Here is a 26,024-nt window from a genome sequence, read left to right on the forward strand (position 1 = left end):
GATAAAGTAGTGTCTATTTTGTTTGGTTACAGGTGTGAGGAGTTGTCCTTTATCTCCTCATTATCTAGTTTTATCAAGGAAAGTTGATACGCCACATTCTTCCTACCTTCGATAAGATGATGAAGCAAAACTAGACATGAGGTTGAACTCGATAAAAATATACGCAGTGAAAAGGATGTTTATAAAAAATAAAAAAATAAAAAATGTGTTCTGCAGATGTGTGTATAATATACATGCTCACTGGCAGCTGCATATTCCGAAGTTTATTGCCTAACCAGGAGCGTATCGGGACAATATATTTCACCAAAAGAAAAGTTCTGTACTACAATCAAGAAGCTTGTGCAGACGGACAACACTTGAATTGATCGGCAGGGAGAAACGTGGCTTAACCCACGACATGCATAAACACATGTTCTCGAAACCGCTACTCAAATCCATTTCGAGGAAAATGAACCAAGGTGTATTCATCTATCTCGCCAATGTGGGCAGTGCTAATACTGAAAAGAATAGTCTAGCGCGGCTAGAAAAGAATCATAATGCTGCTGGGTTGAGTATCACGCCTACTGCTGCGGAACTATCCACGCTGCAGCTTCGTCATGGACTTCTGGGCTCAGGTCTTGTTGAGCCACTTGTGCCCGTCAATAAAGCGGTAAGAGTAGAACGGCGCAGCTTGTTTGGCAGACAGAAGCTTAGACCACTTGACACGGCCCTCCCTATTAGCGCCAGGCCCCGTGCACGAGTACTCGGCGTAGAACACCGTCTTCTGCCTCGCAGGGTCATTCCAGTCTTGCCATCCGATGGGCAGAATCATCTTCGCCATGTGACATTTGATGAACACCACGCGGGAGTGAGTGCCCCAAGCACGTCCTAAGTAGATGGACCCAGTTCCAAAGATCTTACACCTCACGAAGGAGAATCCAGTGGGCGAGTTCTTTGAGGACCGCTTCTGTGCGGTGATGGAACCGCTGTTTCTCTTGGCGATGGACTTAATTGTGCAGCAGTGGTACATCGACTGGGCGTTGCCGAAGATCCAGTCGATGGAGCCCTGTATGAAGCAGTTCCGGAAGTAGTGTCGCCCTTGCTTGTCGTAAAGAGTGTCTTGAGCTCCGAAAAACCTGCACCTGTAAAACGCACCCTTGTCTCCTTGGATTCGCAAGGCCACTGCTTGCTTTCCCACAGAGCCGCCGGGAGGAGCAGGGGCTTAGTTCACAAATGTGACGTCTTTGGCGATGAAACCCTCAGATTCCACTGCAAATGAAGCACTCAACGCGGTCCCTCCTGCCTTCCCGGCGGTGTCGCTCCACACCAACACGGTCTTCGTTCCTGAGCCGAGAAGTGTGATGAATGGCTTCGTCTTCGGAATCCTACATTTCTCAACGTAGGTACCGGCCCTGATGATAATAGTGATTCGCTTCTTGTTGCCCTCCTTGATTGAGTCGATGGCGTCCTGAACCTTCCTGAAATGGCCTTTGCCTTGCTTGTCCACGATGATGGTCCTGCCTTTAGGAACCGCAGCTGCTACGCCCATGGTGTCATCAACTCCCATAGCACCGAGCAATTCTTGGGTCTGCATCTGCTTGCGTTTTATTATGTCTCGAGATACAACTCTCTCCACATAGGAGTTCCACTCGGCCTCGTTGCCTTCCTGGGCTGGTTGTCGTGATAGAGCGGTGAATGCAATGGCTTTTTCATCGCTACCTTGAGCTGCAACTGATGCAAGTACAAACGATACGGCGACTACTACCAGGAGTGAAATCAGACCAACTTCTCGAACGCGAAGGGCAGCCATTGTGTTCGAGAAACAATGTCACAAACCTGCAAAACTAGACAGAAGTTAAGTACAGTGACTAAATACACAATGCGTCTATCCATTAGATATTCAAACTACGAATAGACCTGGTATTCATACCGACTCTGCTGAGTAATGCAATTCTGCAGGATTATATCTGCAGTAAGCACTGCTGGTGAGGAGTGGTGCTGACTGAGCGGCCATCAGTACTGAGGGAGCTGTCGGTCAATGGACAGTTTCAATCAAGAACAGCAAGGGCTTTTAAAGTGAGACACGCCATGAATGCAATGCGCGTGAGGATCGGCTCCATCGAACTCGCGTGATATCGAAAGCCACTTCAGTGCACATATCCTTGTCAATTTGGGCAAGTGGTGGGGCCTAACATTACACCAATGCAACCTTCAATTCAAAAGCGACTTCCTCGGCGCGGTGTTTGTCTGGAGGAAGCCATAGATGGTAGTCTTTGGAAATGCACACTTGATTGCAATTCCAATACCTGTGTTGTAAAGCACGCCTGAAGCCATAAATTTCACCCCTCGAAAGTTTACGATGAATGCGGTTACACGAAGCCCTCATACTTACCGCATCTTTTGTCCTTGTCACTGTAAAGAGTGCTTGAAGCATTGGCTAATCGCAGCGAGCTGTTGTTAAGAATTTTCACTAGATTGTCCTCGTCTGAAGTGCATTGAAGTATGAGTCTGGAGTCGGCGGAGTTTATAATAAAATGACCTGATTTAGTGTAAGGGTTCCCACCCTAGTTTCAGCCAACGCATTCGTGTTCGACTGGGCCTATGAAAGCATGAACCGATACAATCGCATCGGCTGCGAGTGCTTTTACTCCATGAAACCTAGATGTCACTGTGGAAGAACTGGTTGGCTGGCACTTGATCTCTCTAGATAGTCTACCTCCCTCACAATCAGAGTGCGCAAAGCAAGTTTTGCATGGTCCGCCGAATTTAGCTGATGAATCCACAGAGTCTGTAATTGTTTCAGCCCTCAATTCGAAACGCTTCATGCGGTTTTGTAACCAAAGACTGGCATCCGTCGCACCCCATCCGATGCATTCCAGTCATTTCCCCTCTCCCTCCTCCACATGCTCAAAGACCTCCAAAGTTCAAGTAACAAACAGACCTCACCCTAAGAATTTTGTAAACCAACAGGCTCTTTATCGTCAACCACAGTCCTGAAACTCAAATATCGATTGCAACGAAGAGGTTAGCAACCAACAATGTGCGCGCTAGCTTCGTCAGAGACCAACTCTCCATGGAAAAGAACAAACATGCTTTCCGAGCAAACCGCAGCAACGGGGCTCTCGCCGAATGCTTCTCCCTACGAAAACCTCTCGTTCAGTTCGACGTTTTCTGATAGCAATCCACGTTCCAACAATCGATGGGAATGAAGACAGCTCTGTGCTTCAGTGGGTCGGGTTGGTGTTATGAGATCTTCGAATCGCCCTTTCGAAATGAGGAATTTTGTTTCGGCGATGAATCTAGGTGATCCCCCATCTGCTGTCTCTCGTGATTCTTCGATGTCGGTGAAGCCTGGCTTTGTGGGTTTCGTTAAGCTTCGTGTGTGTGGTGTAAAATTACCACAAATTTTCATTCGGTGGAGGCTTTGAACGAACATGAGTTTTTTACAAATTTGCTGAACTGACCCATCTATTGTCTATTTTAAGCCCATGTGTGATGGCTCTCTGCTTGTTTTGTTCAAAGCACAGTTGTCTTTCTTTCTTTCTGTTATCTTATTTTAAAAAAATATTTCTTATATATTTCCCATCTTTTTTGGATTTTTTTTCTAACACTTTTTGGATAATATTTTTTTAAATCTCATATTTCAAATCCATCATTAGAAGATGCACATTCCAAAATATTCTTTGTATTATTGTAATGCCAAACAAGAGCTTTCCAAAAAAAGACTTTGAATCAGTAAAATTTTAGTTATGAAATTTGCTTTCTCTTAAAGAAGAAGAATCCTCAAAAACCAAATTAATTGTCATATTTGAACAACTACAACTATATTTTGATATGTTTGCTTCTAACTCCTCAAAACAATTTATTTCAAAGCATACATTAAAAAAGAGATTTTTGTTGAAGTTACAATACAAGACGACATCAGATTACAATCAAATTTATTCGGCCATTAATTGAATGAATTATAAAATTGAATTACTATCCCAATAGTATAAAGATCTAAGCTACATTTTCAACAGATTATAAAATGATTATCTAAAACGCTAAAAAAAATTGAAGGTGTGGTTCTTTCTTCAAAAATATTCAAATAATAATTAATAAATAATAAAATTCAAATGAATTATAACAATCTGATGATTGAACAGTAGAAGTAATTTATTTTTAATTAATGAATAGTCGTAGTTTACACTTATACATCATAAGTCAAAAAATATATAAAAACCAAAGGAACTAAAGATGATTTTATAATCATACATGTATTTTTTTTTTCTTTTATTACTAATTTGGAATAAAATATTTCTGCTAAATTCAAAATATTTCATTTTTTTAAAATGCACATCAAAAAGTTATTACTAACTGTTAAATTTGGTGTTATTTGTTGTTTGAGATATTAAATCATATATTAAAGTCAAATCCCTGTATTTATATACTTGTTAGGATAAGCAAAACAAGAGGAAGAATAATGGTACACCACAACAAAGAATATATATATATATATATATAGACATACATACATACATATACATTATTCAAAAATAAATGTACAACTATATTTTCTTCAATAACAAGTAGAGCACAAAAAGAATTATGGTGCTACCTAGTGTAAATGTTGTACACAAGTTGACATCTTTTCAAGTGTAGTTTGTTGTCATTTTGTAAACCATAAAAATTGGTGGTAGATGTATCTATACTAAATGTGCCTCTTGCGGATTCACAAAATATGCCATTAAGCATCTCTTTTGTTTGAATAGGGAGTTTCAAACATGGCACTTTTGCAAAACCAAATAATTGGAATTTAACACATGATATTTTTAGGATCACTTGAAATATCAAATCCAAAATATCACAATTCAAACTTTATTAACCCTTGATATTACCCCCTGATTCAAACTTTATTATTCCCTTCATATGGAGTCAAAGAGAGGAGAGATTTGAGGCAAGTGAAGCAGTTTTTGATATTTGACCTGCCTCTCTTTTGATATGATCATTTCAAAATCACCTACCTTGCAAGGTAGATGATTTGGTGAAGTATCAAGAGACATTTCAAAATATCATAGAATACTTCAAGGTTGTATCATAGATTAAATATCACCCAAAAAGGCCATGTTTGAAACCTCATTATTGGTGCATTACAATCCATAGTATGTGCTCACCCTCTTTCCCAAATAATCCTCCCATTTGATTGCTTTTGCATTTGTGATTCAATATTTTGAAATCCCTCATATTACAAAAATTCATACTCTCCACAAGATACTAAATAAATGGCTTACAGTAGAGTATGTTAAAGAAAAGAATTTGAGATTCATGACATAGTTGTTTATTATTGTAGGGTTGGTTTCTTGTGATATGCCATTCATGAAACTTCACTTCTCTTGATTGATAAAAATCAGTGAAAATCAGTTAATTATTATAAGTCAAAGATTGTTGATTAAATGGAGTTGATTTCCAGATATTATTAGTTTTGGGGGATTATTGAGGAGAGCACACTATATATATATATATATATATATATGTATAATCATACACACATACACAACTAAGTCTTTTTTCACTGCTGTGTGAATTTAGAAGTCACAAATTTAGTTTTAATGTGAAATGATGAGCCATATATATATTTCTCACAAGATAGCCATCACACACTTATCATAGAGCAATCAAGAGGAGGACCAATTAAAATGCAGATATCAGTTTGAATAAAAACAAAAGCACATTCTGTACTCATATCATTTGTTAGTACTTGGATGTGCAGAAGAATGTTGAAAAACTCTCAACACATCTAAAGATTCTTCTCCACATGGTCTCTGATCTGTGTCAGAAACTACCAAATATTGACTCTATATAAGATGTTGATTATTGGTTAACACAAAACATACATTCAAAGTATAGGCCAATTATTGATGCCCACTATATTGTTGGAGGCTCTTTAATGTACAAAATTTGTTCACCGAAATCTAATCTAAGTGGGTTCATCTGGGCGACTTGGACATCTTTAACACACTGACACAAGTCAATCACCATATCACGTAACAGTTTAAAGAATAAAAATGCGACCTTGCATAGAGGATCTTGACAACAACAGCATTATCTAGACAGTCACTCCTGCATGTATCCAACAGACACTTCAAGCGTGAAGCTAGCAGCAACTGACTAACAACACTTTCAGAATTCATCAAGTGGACTTGGCACTTCAATTTTTGAACTGCGAATTCAAAAGAAGAAGGATTGTTAGTCAACCAGAGACGAAGGAGAGTCGATTTTCAAGCAGCCAATACGAGTACTTTAATTGTGCCTTGTGAGTTGGCCGCTAACATGGTCGGGCTCTCACTCTTCCAACACACTGCACTTATGAAGTGCGAGCTATCGTCATCACTATCGTCTGGGTTCTGCGACCCAAATCTATGCCAAGCAGCTGGTTTCGACATTGCCTGCCAAGATGCACCAACAAGTTTTAGAACTCATGTAACCAGAACAGCAGGGTATAATGACTGGCACGGAAGTATATGACAAGAACGTCACGTAGATGTTCTGCGCAAGTATATGAATTCAAGGGATTATTGTGGGGAGAGAACGACACATAAGCCCTGAAAGAGTCAGGTGACTGAATTGATGAATAATGTTGGAAGTGTTAAGCAGACAAATGCATGAGATAAGTTCGGAGGGCCAGCCAATACCTTATGATACACAAAGACCTCGTTCGATTCACTACCGCAAGCAACATATTCACTGTTGACAGTCAGTCCCACAAAGTTCTTCTCATTCGTGTGTCCTCTCAGAGTTCGGGTCTGCATCGGACAAAAACCATGTCACCAGGTGTGGAACCGAAAGCAGAAGAAAGTAATCATCTTCCACATCAGAAATTTTCATACATGCTTGATAACAAACAAGAATAATCAAAAGTACGGGGTTGAGGCACATATCAGAGCAGCCCGACATACCAAACAGTCTTTCTGGACATCCCAAAGTCGAAGAGTGCTATCTGTGGATGCTGAAGCCAGCTCAGTAGGTGATATGAACTTCACATAAGATACAGCCTTCCGGTGTCCCTTAAATACGTAAAGAGGAATTCTCGCATTACGCAAATCAAAGTAGTGTATATGATGGTCAGCGGAACCAACCTGTTGAGATTCCGACCGAGAAAATTAGAATCATCTTGAGAACATTTCTTACATCTTAAAGAACAGTGAATTCCACTTGAGTTCGTTGCAATTCTCAAGCCAATGATCTCTGATGTAGAAGCACACGATGATTGGTTGGCATAGCATGGGTAGAAATATTAATTTAAGAAAGAAGAGACACGAAACTGGTCTTACCGCAATGTGGTTACTGGAACCAGGGTTGTACTTTACACAGCAGATGTTGGCCCTCATATCCAGACTAAGGGCGCTAGTCTCTTGCCTTGTGCACCACACCTTAACTTTTCCATCGTCACTTCCAGAAACCAGCATGGATGGTTCTGTACGGGAGAAGTCGACACTCCAAGCACGCCGCTCATGCTCCTCATATTCCATAACACTCTGCAAGACAAAAATCGGTCGGTATGCGAAAATGGAACATTAGATAACCTGAACATGAAAGCGACTAGGATAGGACTCTACGGCAGAAGTTTAATGCATTGATCATGCAGGGTAAGAAGTCAGAACTCCAAATTAAAGACGAAGAATCGTACAAAACAGAGCAACTTGTTCTAGTTGAACATCATCATACTTGTCAGACAGATCAAGTCTTTGTCTTACCTGTCTTGTATTAACATCCCACAATGTAACGATTCCTTCGTAATCGCTACTGGCAATAAGAGATTTTTCACACTTGTTCCAACTCAAGCAGCTCAATTTGGACCGTGTGGGAATCTCCACTACTGGACAATGGACGTCTGCGACATCATTTACAACCTGTTTCATTCCAGAATTATATTAGTCGTAGATTGAGTGTCAGGCAGTACATAAGAATCGCAAAATGTTCGATGCCACGAAAATACAACATCCACGGCAAGATGATAGATGCTACGCATCAAAGCATGTACTGCTAATATTTCTAAAAAGAAATAAGCAATACCCTTGAAAAATCAAAAACTTTGATACGCCGTGATACGCCCGCCGTCGCAAAGAACTCGTCATCGCGATCAAATTCAATGCTTCAAAATGTGAAGGGATATGTTACAATATCAGTAACGAGAGTAACACATTACCAATTAACACGAGAAACTCGACCGTTACAAAACGAAAAACCCCCAATGTAGGAAATATTACGAGGTCATGAGCTTAACCTACTACGAAACAAGGAGTTCAAAAACAGCACCAAAGAACAAGAGGCTTGGCTTCAAGATATGGCACCTTGAAACAATATTAGAACTGTGGAACAGATCTCCATGGTGAAGCTCAGTAACAACACGGAGACGGCTGTCCATTCACATAGCAACAGGGTATTAGATTAAGTGAGGAGTAGGTGATGATGAATGGCGAGTAAAATCAACAACTAGAAAAACATAATAATAAGTATGAGCAAGAATTACGCGATAATATTGATATCTTTGAAATCGATTTTTTTTGTAGCAAGCAAGAACCTTACGAACAGAAAAAAGAACTAATGCGCGTAAGTAGCAAAGCAAAAGCAAAAACAAACCAAACAAAACCGAAAACAACAAACAAAACCTTTAACTGAATAAAAGGAGTAATCAGATAGGAATAACATACATAGATAATGGAAACTGTAGAATTTCGACTAGTACCTGTATCGTGTAAATGCTAAAAGTATAGATTCAAAATCTTCTAACCCATCCTGATAGCTTTCTGACAGCTTGGATGCTTCCTTCATAGATTCCTGCTTCTGCATCTGTCTGTGTCTTTGATTCCGTGCCACTTTTCTCCTCCGCATCAGATAAGCTTCTTGTAAATCCTCAAACTACATTATTAGCCCATTTCCCGAAATTCAGATCAACCCTTATGAAAAATTTATAAAACCACTTCTCGCCTAGGAAACAGTCCAAACCGCATGTGTCTGAAACAATCCTGCATTCGTCAAGCTTGAAGGGACCAGATGCTGGAGACTGAGGACGAGACCAAACTACAGGTTTCATTGAGTGCACTTGTGGCTGAACATGTGTACCTGTGCCAGCACTCGTTGTCTCTTGTTTATTTTGGGAACACCTACCGACTCAGAATGTGGATCTGAGAAAGAGTTTGCAAAATAATTCCCATTCTTGCCATCATCCTTTATGGCCATAGCAAATGCCGAGGTTCGTATCGAATTCCCTCCCTTCAATTTATGTTCACGTAGAGGGGCAAGTGCACCACCCTGCCCACCTCGCCAAACAGAAATAGCACCTTCATTGATTCCCTGGTCACATCCTGAGTGAGTATCTAAAGTGGGGGATGACAAATCCGCAGTTAAGCGAGATCGTTTAGCAAACTTCTTTTTTGCTCTCAGCAACTCCTGCCGTCGACTCTCGACAGTAGCTATGTCTTCTTTGAGATACTGAAGATCACCCTGCAACTGTTTGAAGATGGAAGTTCACATGGTGTTAGTTTAATATCGCCATGCAATATTATTCAGAGGCAAACCTCCAGCAAGCCAAAGTGAAAACTTCGCAAAAATACTCTCTGCATAGCATGATTTCAATAATATGTTAAAGTAACACGAAGGAAGAATTGCCCCTTCCGATTAAAAGTAAAAATACCACTAATACCTTCAGCCCCCCAACAACACATTAAACGTCAAACTATGATCGACTCAGCATGTGGACATTGAATCGCAATCTAACCTCCGCCAGCTCTTCCTGCTTTAGTTGACATGATAGGTGAAGAAAATCGAGTAGAACCTCCATATTAGATTCGGCCTCATCTTGCTCAACTCGGCGCTTTCGCTCACTTAGCAAATGCAACAGTGAGTCTATATCTTTCATAGGTAAATCAGCCCCCTGCAAAGTGGGTCAATCGAGGTTAAAGCGTTGGAAAATAATAGAAGTAACAATAAACCATTGGCACGCATTATCAAGGAACAATTACAACAACAACAGGTAATGATATAATAAGCAGTCTGAATCCAGCAAGTCACCTGTTGGAGTACAAATCGCAAATGTTCTGCAGGAGAAATTTTGCCGGAGCAATGGAAGGATGTCAATTTCCTCATCAGCTGTAAACAACGTGCAATGTACTATATTAGAAGTCGCTAATGTACAAGTTGATGAAATGTAACCTATTCAGTCTGATTTGATCAATACGGACATAATTGTATAGAGCATTCGTCTGCCAAAGGCTTTACTAAGGTGCTACAAGCGACCTTATATCAATCGGAAAGAGCAGACATCTGTGAGTTTAGATGTCCGTAGAAACATTGAAAGATGATTTCTCTTGCCATTACACATGTTAGTTGGATGCTATTAGCAGGTGAATATACATGTGATTGCGACGCGGTGCAACATTTCCAAGGCTGCTATACTCCTGCGCATTTCATTGAGAGACTCACTCAGTTTTGGAGATCTACATTGCTTTGAATTATCGCAACGCCTCACATGGATCTTCAAATGTGGCACTCACCTTCGTTACGAGGAAGTTGGGTATGAGCCGATCCGCTGTGAGGTATCGAGCGCAGTTAGGGCAGTTATTTCTGTTGTTCAAATGAGTTGTGATACACGAGTAACAAAAACTGTGCCCGCAGCTAGTAAGAAACGCGTCTTCCATTGGCTGAAAACAAATCGGACACAGAAAATCTTTGTCCACATCACTCCTTGCAATATCGGCAGATTCACAGTCATGATCATGAGAGGGCCGAACTCTGGTTTGCGGCTCCTCCTTCACAAAACCCACTGTATAAGGGACACTAACCCGGATTGACGCTGCCATAGCTTCTTCTCCTTACGAAATTCGCCAACAACGTCACATACCGTTTTCCAAACTCTCTCTCTCTCTCTCTCTCTCTCCCTTTCTCTCGAAACACCAATCCCCCAAACCCTGCTAAGCTGCGAACGCCTTAAAAAGTAGTGTTCAGTACGTAACGAAGGCCGCCTCAAACTGGAAACAGCAACCGTCCCACTTGGAAATTCAAGAGGCTGAAATCAGAGTTCGGAGTGTGCCTCCACATAATCACACGCACCCACTATACAGCGGTGCGGATCTTAAACCCAAATTCTCATGCGCCCCTGCTCCAAACAACTCTAAAATCCTCAATATCCACCTGCCCACATACTCCACAGCAATCGACAAAACAAAAACTCTGCGCCAAGTGACTCCATGGGACACACCCCAAGTCCAAAACGAACCACTATTCCACCCAACACGAAATTCCAACCGCAACCCACGCGCGTTGCCTACCCTGTGCGACAACTACCGCTCCAATTCCACCCACAGCAACAAGGTCCAAGCCTCAGGAGCTGATGAAGAAGTCTGCAAATAAGGCTCCAGCAGTAAGGTACAAGAGAATACAGACACACGAGAGGGGGAGAATTGGCGGAATTGGGACCAGATACAGGGGATGGATTGTCTGTCCAGCAATGGTAGAGTTGTAAGCAATGGTGGTGTGAGCTTTACGAAGGAGAGGCAGTGAGTGGGCACCATGGAATGGAATGCGCGATCGGGGCGACGCAGACGACGCAGGAGCAGCAGCGCCAGCGCTGGGCCAGATCTTTACCTGCGATAGAAAGTGGCCCCGCGGTCGCCCCGCCTTTTGTGATGCTGCTTCTGCCACATCACCATGGTCCACGTCGGCATTATTCATCCACGTACACATCCAGACATTCATCCATTTTCATTTGCTTCTTCATCCATTTGGGTGTTTCCCTACATCCTTCGTTCATTCTCCCCTCCTGACTGCCTTGTTGGTCCTCAGTGTATGAATTTTATTTATTTTTTAAAAGGCATTTCCTTTAACATGAAATTTGGGTCTTCTGCCTACACTTGTTGTTCTAGCCCAGCGCTGATGAATTATTCATGTGAGAGGCTTCGTAGTTTGAAACAGTTTTTTTTAAGACACATCTGGTGTGTTGTAAATTAGGGGGGTTTTGTACACATTTTGATGTGTTGGTTGTGTTCATCTTTTGATTGTGTCTGTGGTGGTCCTTGAATTGTTAAAGTAAGTGATTTTTTCTGATGTTCAAGTTTTAAAAACTTGGTGCAGATGTTTGGTATGTGTTTTTGACCCTATATTAACTGAAGCCGTTATTGCATTTGAGCTTCTTTCCGTTCAAATTTTATTGTTGCTTAAAGCCCTTATAAAATTACTAGAAAAATAAAAATCTGTTTTGAATTGTGTATTTCACACAATTAGAACACATCAAAGATTACATATGTTCTTATTTTTTGGTAGCTTATTGCTACTGGTGATTTAACAATATTACCAAGTTTTCTAAACATAGTTTAAGATACATCACCATCAATTATCAAGTACTATTTCAATAGATGGAGCAGCCTCAGTAAATAATTTCATGATGCCAGAAGAAAATGCATTGATGAAATTTTTTGATAACACTCAAAGAAATTTACCTTGCAAAATTGCCTTGTGAACTTGAAGTAGGCAAAGTAATTGGAGGTTTCTGCAATATTTTGATTGTGAGGTTGAATCATCAACAACCAAAAAGCAGATTGAGGAGAAGCTTAACCAGATTTGGCAAACCATAGAATGCAAATTGATTGTAAGTGAGTACCTAAAGCTTTATATAACTTGGCATTTATGCACATAAGTATGCTATCATGGGTTCCTTTCTCTCCATGACTATCATGCTCAGAGAGTCCTATATTTATATTGTAAAATCTTCTATATTTTCCATTCTACAATATTTAATGCAAACATTTGTTGTAGAGCATTGATGTAATTTATATTGTTTTAATTTTTATTCAATAACTATAATCAAACCATTGATGTCAACTCAAATTTTGCACACTTTTTAATGTCTTAGTTAGAAATAAGCACAAGAAAGGTGAGATCAATCACACTTACCAATTGAGAGAAAAGCAAGATAATCCAATTAAGTGTTAGGTGGCCTCCTATTCAAATCTCAATTCTAAACTTCTAGCACCAATAGTTCCTTCTTGAATAGTTGAATTGCTCCCAAATTTCACATAAAATGTTGGAAATCAAGTCTAGTATCTACCAAAAATAAAAAAAAAAAAAAAAAAAAAAATCACTTCAATCCAATTGATTAATTGCTGCAGATCTTAGAAATACTCACTAATCCCTCAAACTCTAATTTCAGAGACTTCAACTTGCAAAAACCTTTATACACTTCAATCTAACCATTTGATTGTTTTCAAAAATTTTACATATATTTACAACTAGAATACCAACACGTTGTTTAAAATTCATTTGTACAAACACCACAAAACTCAAGAAACCTTCAAATTTGTAAACATATTTTTATTTTCCAAAAATCTAAACCAATTGAGAATATTATTAATTTTGAAAATCCCTCAAAAACTCAATATTGAGTTGGTTGATATAAAACCAATGTCTAAAAATATCTCCTCAAGTTTTCTCTCACATCCAATTCACTCATCTTCCAAATAACCTTGGAATCACTGTAAATGTGTGGTTTTATGCCTAAGAATTTGATTTTGATCCAAGATGACAACTAGTCCTCTTTGTGTATCAATTCTTGGCTTATTCATGTAAATTTTGCTAAAATCTATTCTTAACTCCCTCCTACATATGCCTATATTATTTTTTATCTCATTTACTTTGATTTAGCTCATTTATGCCTTTACAAAGTAAATAGAAGTTCCTTCTATAAAAAGGCAGCATTAAGACTAAATCTTTTACTACATTTTTATTATTTATCCTTATTTTTCTGCTACATTTTTTTGCTATGCTTTTCTATAATAACATCCATATTTTTATTTTTCATTGTAAAGTCATGTAACCACATGATAACATATAATACATGGATAACTTGTTGACAAAGTTTTTAGCCTATCAATTAACTACAAACTCGTGTAAAGTCAAAGCAACATCTTTAAAGCTTCTAGGAAGCTATTCTAAAAGATATCATAAAATTAATCTACTTTTACTTACTTCTATCTAATAATGTAGATAATTATTGGAATAAATAGGTATGTCCATGACAATAAGATATCAAAATTCATATCAGAGCAAGCGTTGATAGCCATGACCTTAGATCAAGAAATGATTGTTATTTTTTACATGTTTATCACAGTAAAATTGATAATTTTATTGAGATGTTGGATAATTTTAATAATATCAAATTCTAAAATATGCTAGTATGTTTTTAAACATAAAGCTCTATTACAAGAGCAACAAATATTTTGTTTTCTTTTAAATCCAAAAAAAGCATCAAATTTAGCATATTATCTTCAAATAAAAATGATAAAATAAAGATAATTATAAATTTATAAGAAAAATGGTCTCTAAATTAATAAAAAAATAAATATAATTAATAATTAATAATACCATGCTTATGATTTAGAGAATCTAATAGCAAAGAAAAAAACCAATTGTATTAGTAATATAAATAAAAGATATGCTTGAAATAGCAAAAGATATTATGCCAAAGTCAGCATGAATCATAGACTTGATATTTAAGACCAACCAATAAAATATGCTATTTGTATGCTGATATATACTCTAATGTAGTGAGCTTGGAGATGCTAAATTTTTTGATATTATGTACTAGTAGCAAGTTTAGTGGTCAAGAGAAAATAATATTATATCTCATAATGTATACTACATTTAAAACATGGATACAATTTGATCAAATACAATACTAGTGGAAAAAAAAGTAATACATAGTATAAGGCTTTAATGAGAGCCATTTGTATTGGAAAAATAAAAAAATTGGTAGAAAACAAGTAAAGTACCAAATACTTTTGTATTGGTTTTATATAAAGAAAGCATGGGTTGAATATTGTTGCCTAAATTGCTTGAAATTAAGCATTTTGATTTACACAAAACAATATGCTCTATATTAAAAGCCAACATTAAAAAAAATGACCTTGAGTATAGAAGATTGAAGATTACATATGCTAGAAACCAATTTGTAATTAAAGATATAGAAAATAATAGTTTCCAAGCTTCGCAATATCTGAAAGGAACAACTAATCGACCCACCAACAAATGCCAGAGGGAATGTGCACAACCCATTTTCTTCTTTCTTCTCAATATGCCTCAGAATGACTAACACTTGTTAAAATCTGTTATACGAAACTGACGTTCCAACGGTGTTGCAATTGTCAGTTGATAGAGGATCTATCCATGTTGGTGGCTGCGTTCACAAACAGAATTATGGGATGCACGCTCTGGATTCTGCAGGCGTTCGTAATTTCATTCTTGCAACGGAGATCTTACGATTTGTGGGATGAAGCTGTGATGAAGGTAGGCAATATTTGGAATTCAGACATGTGCTCATCGACAGTTATGTTGATCATATCTTGCGAGAATTTAATGGTAAAATGACCATGCCATAGACTTTCTGAACGAAATGAGCAGATACGATCTCAAATCCGGTTTTAGACAAGTTCGGTGAGCATTTCAGAATGGAAAACATATAGTGTAAATAGTCTCCGGTTAAACACATTCCTTTCTTTTATTATTTTGCCTCCTGCGATCTGCCCCACCAGCATTGATTTAGAGGGAACGGTTACCGTAGGTAAACCAAACCATGGAAATGATGAAGAGTAGCACTTGCAGCTGGAGTTGCTCTTGCAACCGCAGCAGCAGTCTTATTAAATCCAACTTGAGAGGAGAGAAGAGGACGAGATCATCATATCCTTTCTGCCCCCCAGACAAATCATCTCATCTATACAATCCAACACCAGCTATCAACACCACAGGGAGCCACGTTTCGTCTCTCGGAGACGACTACGGAACGCCTCCGAAATATCCTCAATCAAATCCCCACTTCCTTTGTTTTTTTTATCGTCCTCAACCTCGATATTGCGGGTGCCAGCTCTAGAGTAGCGAAGTTCTTGATGTGTTGAGAATCCCCTCTTATTACATTTTATGATTTTTTGGACAATGTTTGTGTTCAGTCGTGTTCGACCAGGTTAATCGAACCAGCAAGCAGTCTAGTTCGTCGGTGCCCAGATCAAGGCATCGGTGACCCAGAGGCAGGATTGTCCCTCGGTCCTCTTGTGTGCCGTGGCATCCACGCTAGTCGTGGCGAAGTTCTTTGAGCATGAGGCTACTTCGCTTCTGCGGGATCCGTCGTGACCTTGCATCTCGACGCTATAGATGTGCATGTTGCTCGTGCTGGTGTCTTGGCACTCGAAGACGGCGTAGGCGAACACGCTCTTGCGGCAGATCACGGCTGTTTCGTGAAGCTTGGTATCGAGCACCTTCCAGCTATCCTTTGAGTGGGACCTGACGGCACCTGAAATGCCTCCAGACTACTGAGTTCGAATACCCACGTTCTTTCAACTACATGAAATAACGCCATTACAATGAACACCTTGCTGCATGTCCGAAGTTGAAGGTTATCATATAGGAGGTGCAATGGAATCACCTGAGATGGAGCTGGATCGCTCAAGAGCGGTGATATGCTTGTCTTGAGGCAGTCTTGAACTGACGAAGTTCTGCATGTCCTCCAACGAGGTCACGCACTTTCGACTTTCCTTGCTCTGATCCCGAGCTTCACACTGGCTCACAGTGCGGTACATCATCATCGCCATGTTGGAGCCGCGGTGGATGTTGAGAGTGTCCAAAAGCTCCGGCATCTTGCCACTGCGTCGGAAACGGAGCATTGAATTGTCATGACTAGTGATCACCTCAAACTGGAAAATTCTAAACCCGAAAGAGTTTCAGCTTGTTGGAATTCATCGACAAAATGGTGGAGTACCTGGAGAAGGGCAATTTCTCAGAAAGGGACTGAGGCAGGAACGGCACAATAGGGTGTGAGTCATGGAGATTCTCAGGCAACACGATTTCGTTGCCCTTATTGATGTCGTTGTGGTTGAATTGGTTTCCAAGCATGATGTCCGTTGAATCACGGTTATGCTCAAAAGACTCCTGGTCGACGGGATTGATGCGGGACATTCCCACGATTTCTACGTCGGAATTGCATTCGAGTCTCGCAACCTTGCAGAAATCGTCGTCCTGGCCGTGGTGGCGCAGAGTGTGGTCGTTGAGCTGGTTCAAGTACTTGTTAGTCTCCTCTGCGTTCAAAGGAGACGCGATACTGCCAAGCAACGACTGTGGAACAGTCAGGCGCTGGAGGCCACTGTCCTCATTGCTGTCAGCAATCCAGCCCCATGTACCACTTGGGCGGCCCTCGACCTCCAGCACTCTTCCCAACACCTGCAAATTCAGTGCAACAACATTCAACTCAGAAACCCAGTCCCACGTACATCCACTTAAAACAATCAAGCGATCGAAAAATAAATAAACAAACATAATAATAAAACAGATAATTCCCGCTGATCATTTTGGAGGAAGTCAGTACCACGAGGACGAGAAGTACAACGAAGTCGAAGCTGCAAGCCATCGCAATGTCCGAAGGGGAAACTGGAATCTGCATCAGAAAAAAAAAAATCCCCCACATCCCTCTCACATTATCTTTGTGTGCACAAACACAATACCGACGCAACTCTAGAAAAATTCAGACAATGCTGCATTGAATCGACACAGATCACGGTGCAGGACATTCTCCCGTAACCCACAATTGAGTTCCACAATTCTGAAGGTCCGAAGAGAATTCCAATAAACTCATACTTGCGAACCAAGCAAATCAAAGCCGGAAGACGTCGGTCGATTCAGCTGGGACACAAAACCATGAACCCCCGCAGCAGCGCGCACCGCAGCGACGAGGCAAGGAAGGGGATTAAATAGAAGACAGGGTGGGGACAAGCACATGTGGATGAATGCATATTGTTCATCCATCAATGGGTGGATGAAAGATCGACATGCGATATTGAGGATGGATGGATGGATGGATGAATAAGCAACTGAATATGGGGAGCATGGTACTTGGGGGGAAGGGGGAGTAGATCACTCTTCCCTCACAAGCTCCACCATTGGCATGTTTCATCATATCCCCTCCTTTGTCATGTGTCCCTCACCCATGCACCCTTTACCCCCCCCCATCATTTGGATGAAACTATTTTTCATCCTATTTATGGACGATTTCCATCCCTTTTGGGTGAACATTGCATCATATATTTTTTTTTCTTGTTACATGAGCTTCAAAATGAGTACTTTCTTTGAATTGTTGATGATATGACAAATTTATGGGTTCTTGTGTTATTTCTCGTATATTTAGAATAGCATTTTAGTTTATTTGTAAGAGCATATGGACCCATTCGAGATGGTGAATAGTAGTGTTGTGGCACTTTTAGATGTGATTGGGTTTCAAAATGTGATGGTACTGTGTTGAAACCTTAAATAGAAGCAATGTGTCTATACTTGATATCACAGGAACTAACTTGTAGGCTTTGAAAGTTAGAAGCTATGGCTTGCAGTGTAATTGTAAATATAACTTCAAAATCAACTTTGATTCCAATTTTAAATACTTCCTTATTTTTTATTTTTACATGTGTGATGAGTGTAGAATGAATAAGGTATCACAGAAATTTTATTTTTAGTGAATATAAAGTCTTGATTTTATTATTGCATATGCTAGCTGCTGCATCAAAATTCAAGTTGCATTAAAAACAATAAAATTATTGGCAGATATTAAATTTTATTACTATCAATTGTTAGAGAACTAATTGATTAATTTATCTAAGTATAATAATAATTTAAGTTGATGTTTTATAGACATAGTTTTACAGACATAGTTGATGTTTTATAGTTATATATACATATATATCAACATTAATGTCTAATCCAAATTAAAGAAAAATGAAACATAGACTTAGTTTAGATTCTTTTTTCTTTTTCTTTTTCTTTTTTTTCATATTGTTTTCCAGCCTATTTATGTCTCGGCACAATCATCATATTTACAATCAATCCATACTAACATTTGAAAATTCCAAATTCTATGATCAATCCACTTGCACTAAAAACAATACATTTTTTTAGTAAATACCAGCCTCAGTTAAATGCAATTTTGTGTATACTAATTTTTTTTTTTTTTTATCTTTAACATAATTTCAATCACTCAGCTTGTTAAAAAGAACAATTATATTCTCAAAAACAGTTGGTGCTGTATTTTTTTTTTTAACACCAAAATTTATTCTCCAAAGATCTAGAGTATCTTTTCAAAAAGAAAAAATAAAAGAAAAAGAGAAACATAAATAATTAAATAAATAAACTTAAACCAAAGCTCAAACTTCACATCCAAGGGCTCTATTGATTGATTAATAATTATTTAATTTTTGTGGAAAACTGAAAACCCTAAACCTTAAACATCCTCAATCCGTCATTTATTATTATTATGATTATTATTATTGTTATTATTATTAGAATACAGTAAACCTAAGATTCATAGTAGACGATATAACCACTCGGACTTGACGGGGCGTCACCGCCGCGACGCCCCGCGAGAGCCTTCACGTCGCTTGCGCGTGATCGTGGACGACGGCTTTCGTCGTGTCTCGATGATCAATCGAGCCGCGAGAGTGACGACACGCAATCTGAGTCAGTTATAACTGCCTTTGTCTTGCGAAGCAGGTGCCCAGGTTGAATCCGAGCCATGGCAGCGCGACGGATCAGCGCTTGCCGACGCCTCGCCCATCCTCAAGCTTTCGTTTCGGACGTTTGGCAGCTGGAAATCTTGTTGCCTTGGATCCACCAAAAGCTACTCTGCAGGGTGCCCGTAATTCGTCGCACGCAATGCTGCCAATGATGTGTGCATGCGGAGGTGGTGGACCTCGAAGCTTCTACGCGCCGTGGCAGAGGGTGGATTTGGGTGTAGTCGTATCGCTGTGTGACTAACACGGCAGATGCCAAGGCAGGCTTGCGAGCTGATTCCAATCCAGCACATGGGACAGATTGGGGTGAAGAATGTGGACATTCGGGTGCACTGCGCAGAGGGTTGGATGGTGGTGCGGCCCAGCTCATGTTTCTGATGTTGTGGAACTGCGCTTCGTTGTATAGGTGGTTCACAGTGGAGGGGTTGGGATGGTGAGTTTGGACGTGGAGAAGCTTCAGCTCGGTGAGTGCGTAGACAAAATGTCGTCGGAGATTGCGGACCTGAAGAATACCATAGTGAGCAAGGACAAACAGAAGGAGCATCTTCAGCGTGCTCTCGAAGATGGTGCCACTCTCGAGAAGTCGATGGTTGATGAGATTCAACTCCAGCATCGTCGCGCGCAGGAGCTTGAATTAGAAATCGAAAGACTGCAGGTAATGGGGTGCGTTGTTGAGAGGTAGCGTATGCGCGTGACCTGTGTGTCCCCTCCTCGAGAATTTGCCGAGAAGTGTCATGCGAGCATCAGTAAGCTAAGAAACCTTACCAGTCCCTACGATGTATGCTCAAAATCAAACGGAAAAATAACCCCTCTGCAGGAAAACCTTCAGAGAGAGAATACTGAAGCCACCGAAGGAGATGTCAACAGCACTCTGGAGATGCAAAATTTGATGCGAGTTCTGCACGAACATCGCGCTCAACTCGCTGAGAAAACGAAACAGATTGACTCCTACAAGCAGGTGGATGGCTTTCGTCACCTGTACTCTTAGGGCTGATCCATAAGCTATCAGGAAATAGTGTACCCAACCATAACTCGCGCTGTCGATTGCATTGAGCATGAGGCTACCGGATTAGGTTCTGCGACAGCATGAGCTCATACTTTCAGATTGCAGCAAATAATCCAATCCTACGTGCAGCTGAAGCTTGAGAAATGCATGCAGGCACTGATAAATACAGCAGAGAGGCTGGAGGGAATGCCTGGTGAATCTCAGGAGATGCTCGAAAGCGCTTTCGAAATTGCGGGATCATTGCGCAAGCTGCTGCAAGATCGTGACAAGCAGTTTGCAAATCTTGAGAGCACTTGCCTGGTAAGAAAGGCAGGACCAAGAGATTTTCACAACTGTGTTACCGTGTTTCTAAGCACACAACGAAAACCATCATAATCATATTTTGCCTGCATGAAATGGCACAAGCTGCAGGTCCTCCAGAGAGCCAATATCGCATTCTCAACTATATTAGCATTCCTGTGCGTGTGTGGTTAAGATATCAACATGTGATGATAACCAGAGTCGAGAAATGGAGATATTGGAAGTGCAACGAAAGCTAGAATTAACCGATTCTACCCTTAGTGTAACTGTTGGGTCGCGCGATGCACGCATCCGGGAGCTGGAGAACACGCTCCGAGCTATGGAAAGAGAGGTTATTCTCTCCTGCATCGCATCTCTCCGATAAGTATTACACAGTACCATTTCGCCTCTGGATTCATAACTAATCGTTGAGATCCTTTCGTTCAGGTTCAAGACACTCAGCAACAGTTGCAGAATGTAGAGCAGAAGATTGATGCGAACGATAGTCGCGCAAAAAAGCTCGAATTAGACTTGAAGGTCATGTCCAATCTGCTGTAGTTTGTGTTGATCTCAATTGTTCAATTACATCTTCCAAGGTTACTTTACTTGGAGTGTTCAAAGAGCTGCAAGAGGTTTTTGACAAAGGCTCCGAAATCGATGACAATGTAATGCGGTGCAATGCCTCTGCATAGAATTATCTCTTGCCAGGCTTGAAGTCTTGGCTTACAACAATGATCCATTTGGGGATGGGCAAGATGATTCGAAATAAGAGAAATCAGTGAAGGATTTGTGTCTTCATATCTTGGTCGGTTTTGCGTTCGTTAACCGCCTGGGCTGGTTGAATATCACTTCATGAGCAGGTTTCTAACGCAAGACTGTTTGAGTTCAAAGGACAATGCCTAATGGGCTGTCGACATCGCATAACCCGCTCTGTAACTGTGGTGGTAGATCACAATTCGTGCAACAAATATGAAGTCCACGAATCGAAAGCCGGTCGAAACCCTACTTCTCCACGAGATGAGTACAAGTCTTTGATCTGCCCTCAAGAAAGTCGTAGGAAATTCGTTTCAATCCATGTACATTTGATATTCAAAGAACAGAGGGCCATAGTCTGGAGCTCTTGTTAACAACCCAAAAAGCCGCTCAGAAAGGAAGCCAACAGTTTCATGCTCGAGAGACATTGCTTTTGATACTAAAGATCGATTCTCTTCTGAAACAATTCGGCTCAACAAGCGATCTGCCCGATGAGGTAGCTACGTTTATGGAAAAAAAATTGTGGTGACCTTTCCAGCCATAGCTAAGATGTCCAGCATACTGTGATGTTCAACTCTCGCTAACAAAACAAAACAGAAGAAGAAGAAGAAGAAGAAGAAGACGAAGAAACCCTGTTAAGTAACTAGAGGCCAATTTGCATGCTTTGATTCGTACCGACGCTGAGGAACCCAATTCCAAATCAGGGAATTCTGTAAGGATCTGTCCCGACGCGCGTGAACCCTAATCGCTGGGACGTTATCCGGCTCCACACAACCGAGGTCGCAACTTGGGATCCAATTTCAAACGCCGACGCTTCATACCCATCAGAGGATGGAAAGATGGTGGGTCCCAGGTGGCGATTGTGGGCCACCAGATCTAGCGCTGCCAACCTCCAGAGCTTCACTCAAGACACCCCCGGTTCTCGAAACACCAGTAATCATCGATAAAGTACTAGCGATTAAGAAATAACGGGACAACAGTTCATCCGACTGATTCTTTTAAGGGAAAAGGTGGTTCAAGCTGAACAATTCCCATTCCTTTGTCGCCCAATTAGTGACGATCTCCCCAACAAAATTCGAAGCAGTGGGAAAGCACGACCTCGACCACTCGTTGCAGCTCACAGAGGATGACCCCAACCCAGCCATCATTCAAGACTTGAGGGAGACAAAGATAAAGATACCAGAGCTCTTTTCTATTCTGGCCCCAATCCGCTCTGCTTTTCCAAATTCCAGGCATTTCAGTGATGGAAGGGAAAAACAGGAAACTTGAATAAATAAGCAGGAAATTAGAAAGAAATGGCGTAAAAGGAATGGAATAGGATGGACCCATGGAGTCTCACCAAAAGGTCGCGGCAGCCGGTATTCCTGCAGGGCAACTCGTGCCTGGAAAAACAGATGCAACTTCAAGCTAAAGGCCAACGAGATCCTCACATGCTCCCCATACCGAAAGAGAATCCTTTCAGTTGCGTGCCTGAGTCCATTGCCGGTTCCTGCGAATCCATTGACATTGTTCATCTCTGTTTCCGTTTCGTGCTTGGCGGACTCCTCGAAGTGTTCGGGGACGTTGAACCATGGCGGTTGCTTCGTCTGTGTGCCCTGCCTCCTCTGCGGCTTCCGTGTTGCGTGCGGAGGGTGTGTGTTCACTTCACCCTGTTCAGTGGCGTAGCTGCCGCAATGCCGGGGTTAGTCTCAAGTCGTCGGGAGCCTTGTGTTCGATTCATAAGCGGCTGTTGTCGTCGTCGTCGATGCGAGTTGTGCGTGAGCGGCGAAGAATCACCTCTTCTGCTGTGCAACAATCTGCCGAAACTATCATTGCTGATGGTATTGCGACTCCAAGCGGCAATAGTGGGTTTCGATTCCCTCTTTGTTATCTCCGCCTTAGTGTAGGTATTGGTTTGTTGGAAACGCAGCTGCAGCTTAGCTACTAGACAATGTGTTTGAGCACTTGGCTGTTTGTGTTGGTTGCAGGGGAGTCGGCACTGATTCTCATTCGCCATGGAGAATCGCTATGGAACTCGAAGAATCTCTTCACGGGATGTGTGGACGTCCCTCTGTCTCAGAAGGGCGTGGAAGAAGCGATCGAAGCAGGCAAGTGCATTAGCGAGCTCCCCGTGGATATGATCTTCACCTCTGCGCTGATTCGGGCTCAGATGACTGCTATGCTCGCCATGACGCAGCACCATCGCCAGAAGGTGAGACATCTTAATGTTGTCCGTGCCTTTTGTGGCCCTTTCAATGATTCGCATGTGTATGCTTGGCATTACAACGCCGTGGGAGTGAATGTGTTCAGTTTGGTGTCATGCCTGTGAATTAATTCGGAGTTCATATCTTTCAGGTGCCAGTGATTCTTCACAACGAAAGTGAGAGGGCAGAAGCGTGGAGTAGAATATACAGCGATACAGACGATGTCATCCCCGTGGTCACCGCATGGCAGCTTAATGAGCGCATGTAAGTCCACCTCTTCGATTCATTCACCTTTACTTCTCCACCCACTTCCATCGCCATTATGTGAAGTTATGCAAAAACCTCCACAAACCTTGAGCAAACACCGTAATGCGATTTGGGAGTATTCACAGTTTTCGTAGAGACCCTGTTGATTGTACTGGTATCCTTCTCAAACTAGTTGTATGATTCTTACGAATACATCCTGTTGATATTCTTCTGATCACGATTCAATGTAGGCGTGGTAAGCCCAATCTGCTGGCATTCCTTCTGCCACTGCCAACCCAACAAAACGAATTGCAATTTTTTTCAAAGCCTTGCCTTGAACATATAAAGTAAGCCATACACGCTCTTTCCTCGCATGCAGGTACGGTGAATTACAAGGATTGAACAAGGCAGAAACAGCTGAGAAATTCGGCACTGAGAAAGTCAAAGAGTGGCGCCGAAGCTATGATATCCCTCCACCCAATGGGGAGAGCCTCGAGATGTGTGCAGAGCGCGCCGTCAAGTACTTCGTGGACAACGTAAGATAAATCCAAAACATTCTCCATCTCTTCAAAAACTCTAGAGCTGATCTCTCACTCTCCACTGCAGTTTTTAGCAACTACCCTTCACCTCTAAACATTCCCCTGACGTTACCTTTGTTAGACTTATAGCACGGTTTCCTAAACCCCACCGATGGGTGATGCTGTGTGAGCAGGTGGTCCCAGAGCTGGAATCTGGGAAGAACATAATGATCGCAGCGCACGGCAATTCCTTGCGCGCCATCATCATGTACTTAGACAAGCTCACATCCAAGGAAGTGATCGAGCTCGAGCTCTCAACCGGCATTCCCATGCTCTACACTTTGCAAGACTCAAAATTCCTCCGGCGAGGAAGTCCAGTGGGACCAACAGTTCAGGGTGTCTACGCGTTGACACAGGTCAGCTAACCCTTCGATGCTAAGAACTCATCTTCTCCGTTTCATCATCTAGATTATTCCACCACCCTCACACCATGTCGATGTGATCTACTGCAGGATCTTGCTCAGTACCGTGACCAATCTAACCCACGCAACGGCACTGTCCACTGAACCTCAAAACCTTAGCTGGTTCCAGTCTATACCGCAAGTGCCAGATCCGTGTAGAAAACCGTGAACTAGACGATTCTCCAAGTTAATGACTGGCCCTCCAACGTTGAGAATCATGGAGTGCTGTTGTTTCATTTGGAGTTGCAGGCACCCAATTTATGTCGATCTTTCTCTCTGGTCCATGATTCGGTTTCTGCAAGCTTGTATCATAAAAAGAGCCCTGTCGGCGAAAGGTCCCCTGGCGGGCTGCCCACCCAGTGTTATGACTAGGTCTGCGGTCTCAGTTTTTTTAGGGTTTCGGCAGGTTTAGGGTTGAGATTGATTGAGGTGGGGACCCTGTTTTTGGCAAGTCATTTGTATGGGTCTGGATGATTGCCTTTGCTCATTCCACTAAGCATCCAAATATACACTTTTTAATGATTTTGTTGTTGGTTTTGATGTTTTGTGAATTGGAACTTTTTGGATTTATTGTTCATAGGGGTTGCATCAAGGGCATGATTTGATGTTTTGACACATTGGTTAATTTAATGTAGTGGGAGTGGAGACATGAAGAAGATTGACTATATTGAAATGAAACAGTGGAATATGATGTAGTATGTTATGATGGAAGGACTTCAAGAATTATAAAAGACAAATTAAGAAAAAAATGGATGGTATTGAAAATGCTTGTAGGAGCTTGTTCATTCAATACGTAAATCTTGAAGAATAGAAGGTTTTTCTTTGTAATTATTATTTTTATTATTATACAGGTAATATGCTTGTTAGAAATAAATGTATATATCTTTGATTACATTACACTAAAGTCGTTCATTTCTTATAACTATCTTTTGGCATTAACAAAGAGAGTGCCAAGGTTTGTAATGTTAATCTACCTTGAGGACATTTGAATGAAATTCAATTCCAGCTCAAAATGAACTAGCAGATACTTT

The 26,024-nt window shown here is 41.1% G+C and overlaps 5 protein-coding genes and 1 pseudogene across 8 annotated transcripts; 2 read left to right on the plus strand and 4 right to left on the minus strand.

Moving 5' to 3' along the window:
* Positions 1-337: 337 nt before the first annotated feature.
* LOC149987601 (putative pectinesterase 53 pseudogene) lies at positions 338-1,009 on the minus strand (annotated as a pseudogene). Its single transcript, XR_016506934.1, has one exon. The product of XR_016506934.1 is annotated as a putative pectinesterase 53 pseudogene (transcript).
* Positions 338-2,013, minus strand: LOC112293812 (pectinesterase QRT1-like). Its single transcript, XM_090256735.1, has 2 exons — positions 1,910-2,013; positions 338-1,815 (listed from the first exon to the last, which is right to left on the minus strand). The coding sequence occupies exon 2, from the start codon at positions 1,787-1,789 to the stop codon at positions 1,202-1,204; it is 588 nt and encodes a 195-aa protein (XP_090112861.1). The 5' UTR covers positions 1,790-1,815; positions 1,910-2,013; the 3' UTR covers positions 338-1,201.
* Positions 2,014-5,829: 3,816 nt separating this feature from the next.
* On the minus strand, positions 5,830-11,352 carry LOC112293674 (E3 ubiquitin-protein ligase COP1). Of its 2 annotated transcripts, XM_024543373.3 has the most exons (13): positions 10,512-11,352; positions 10,372-10,415; positions 10,030-10,107; positions 9,737-9,892; positions 9,082-9,468; positions 8,705-8,877; positions 8,310-8,375; positions 8,032-8,110; positions 7,713-7,868; positions 7,290-7,493; positions 6,915-7,094; positions 6,651-6,761; positions 5,830-6,404 (listed from the first exon to the last, which is right to left on the minus strand). In XM_024543373.3, exons 3-13 carry the CDS (start codon positions 10,102-10,104, stop codon positions 6,237-6,239), a joined length of 1,755 nt encoding a protein of 584 aa, XP_024399141.1. In that variant the 5' UTR covers positions 10,105-10,107; positions 10,372-10,415; positions 10,512-11,352; the 3' UTR covers positions 5,830-6,236. The 2 variants fall into 2 exon arrangements, with proteins under 2 accessions (XP_024399141.1, XP_024399140.1); XM_024543372.3 differs by lacking the exon at positions 10,372-10,415.
* Positions 11,353-15,481: 4,129 nt separating this feature from the next.
* On the minus strand, positions 15,482-17,811 carry LOC112293255 (BURP domain-containing protein 16). Its single transcript, XM_024542473.2, has 5 exons — positions 17,629-17,811; positions 17,360-17,428; positions 16,757-17,214; positions 16,424-16,641; positions 15,482-16,291 (listed from the first exon to the last, which is right to left on the minus strand). The coding sequence occupies exons 1-5, from the start codon at positions 17,794-17,796 to the stop codon at positions 15,987-15,989; spliced, it is 1,218 nt and encodes a 405-aa protein (XP_024398241.1). The 5' UTR covers positions 17,797-17,811; the 3' UTR covers positions 15,482-15,986.
* A 1,016-nt stretch (positions 17,812-18,827) lies between these two features.
* LOC112293086 (uncharacterized) lies at positions 18,828-21,628 on the plus strand. Of its 2 annotated transcripts, none has more exons than XM_024542156.3 (5): positions 18,828-20,202; positions 20,377-20,505; positions 20,707-20,853; positions 21,053-21,184; positions 21,280-21,628. In XM_024542156.3, the coding sequence occupies exons 1-5, from the start codon at positions 19,978-19,980 to the stop codon at positions 21,388-21,390; spliced, it is 744 nt and encodes a 247-aa protein (XP_024397924.1). In that variant the 5' UTR covers positions 18,828-19,977; the 3' UTR covers positions 21,391-21,628. The 2 variants fall into 2 exon arrangements, with proteins under 2 accessions (XP_024397924.1, XP_024397923.1); XM_024542155.3 differs by having other exon boundaries at positions 18,839-20,202; positions 20,365-20,505.
* Positions 21,629-23,036: 1,408 nt separating this feature from the next.
* Positions 23,037-25,516, plus strand: LOC112293085 (uncharacterized). The gene is made up of 6 exons (XM_024542154.3): positions 23,037-23,429; positions 23,553-23,776; positions 23,920-24,032; positions 24,394-24,550; positions 24,727-24,948; positions 25,045-25,516. The coding sequence occupies exons 1-6, from the start codon at positions 23,156-23,158 to the stop codon at positions 25,096-25,098; spliced, it is 1,044 nt and encodes a 347-aa protein (XP_024397922.1). The 5' UTR covers positions 23,037-23,155; the 3' UTR covers positions 25,099-25,516.
* The last annotated feature ends 508 nt before the right edge of the window (positions 25,517-26,024 follow it).

Source organism: Physcomitrium patens, chromosome 16 (assembly GCF_059467195.1).
Source record: "Physcomitrium patens ecotype Gransden chromosome 16, ASM5946719v1, whole genome shotgun sequence".
In the NCBI taxonomy this organism is placed as follows: Eukaryota; Viridiplantae; Streptophyta; class Bryopsida; order Funariales; family Funariaceae; genus Physcomitrium; species Physcomitrium patens.

Excerpts from the sequence above, each read along its gene's own strand:
- LOC112293085 (XM_024542154.3), top strand. The coding sequence starts at position 23,156 with ATGGCGGTTGCTTCGTCTGTGTGCCCTGCCTCCTCTGCGGCTTCCGTG. Across the intron at positions 23,430-23,552 it reads TGCGACTCCAAGCGGCAATA|GGGAGTCGGCACTGATTCTC; the intron begins GTGGGTTTCGAT and ends TGTTGGTTGCAG. Across the intron at positions 23,777-23,919 it reads CGCAGCACCATCGCCAGAAG|GTGCCAGTGATTCTTCACAA; the intron begins GTGAGACATCTT and ends CATATCTTTCAG.
- LOC112293255 (XM_024542473.2), bottom strand. The coding sequence starts at position 17,796 with ATGGATGAACAATATGCATTCATCCACATGTGCTTGTCCCCACCCTGT. Across the intron at positions 17,215-17,359 it reads TTGTACTTCTCGTCCTCGTG|GTGTTGGGAAGAGTGCTGGA; the intron begins GTACTGACTTCC and ends CTGAATTTGCAG. Across the intron at positions 16,292-16,423 it reads GCGATCCAGCTCCATCTCAG|GTGCCGTCAGGTCCCACTCA; the intron begins GTGATTCCATTG and ends GAGGCATTTCAG.
- LOC112293812 (XM_090256735.1), bottom strand. The coding sequence starts at position 1,789 with ATGGCTGCCCTTCGCGTTCGAGAAGTTGGTCTGATTTCACTCCTGGTA.
- LOC112293086 (XM_024542155.3), top strand. The coding sequence starts at position 19,978 with ATGGTGAGTTTGGACGTGGAGAAGCTTCAGCTCGGTGAGTGCGTAGAC. Across the intron at positions 20,506-20,706 it reads AGATTGACTCCTACAAGCAG|GCACTGATAAATACAGCAGA; the intron begins GTGGATGGCTTT and ends AAATGCATGCAG. Across the intron at positions 21,185-21,279 it reads TCCGAGCTATGGAAAGAGAG|GTTCAAGACACTCAGCAACA; the intron begins GTTATTCTCTCC and ends CCTTTCGTTCAG.
- LOC112293674 (XM_024543372.3), bottom strand. The coding sequence starts at position 10,817 with ATGGCAGCGTCAATCCGGGTTAGTGTCCCTTATACAGTGGGTTTTGTG. Across the intron at positions 10,108-10,511 it reads CCAACTTCCTCGTAACGAAG|CTGATGAGGAAATTGACATC; the intron begins GTGAGTGCCACA and ends CGTTGTTTACAG. Across the intron at positions 9,469-9,736 it reads AGCAGGAAGAGCTGGCGGAG|TTGCAGGGTGATCTTCAGTA; the intron begins GTTAGATTGCGA and ends ATCTTCAAACAG.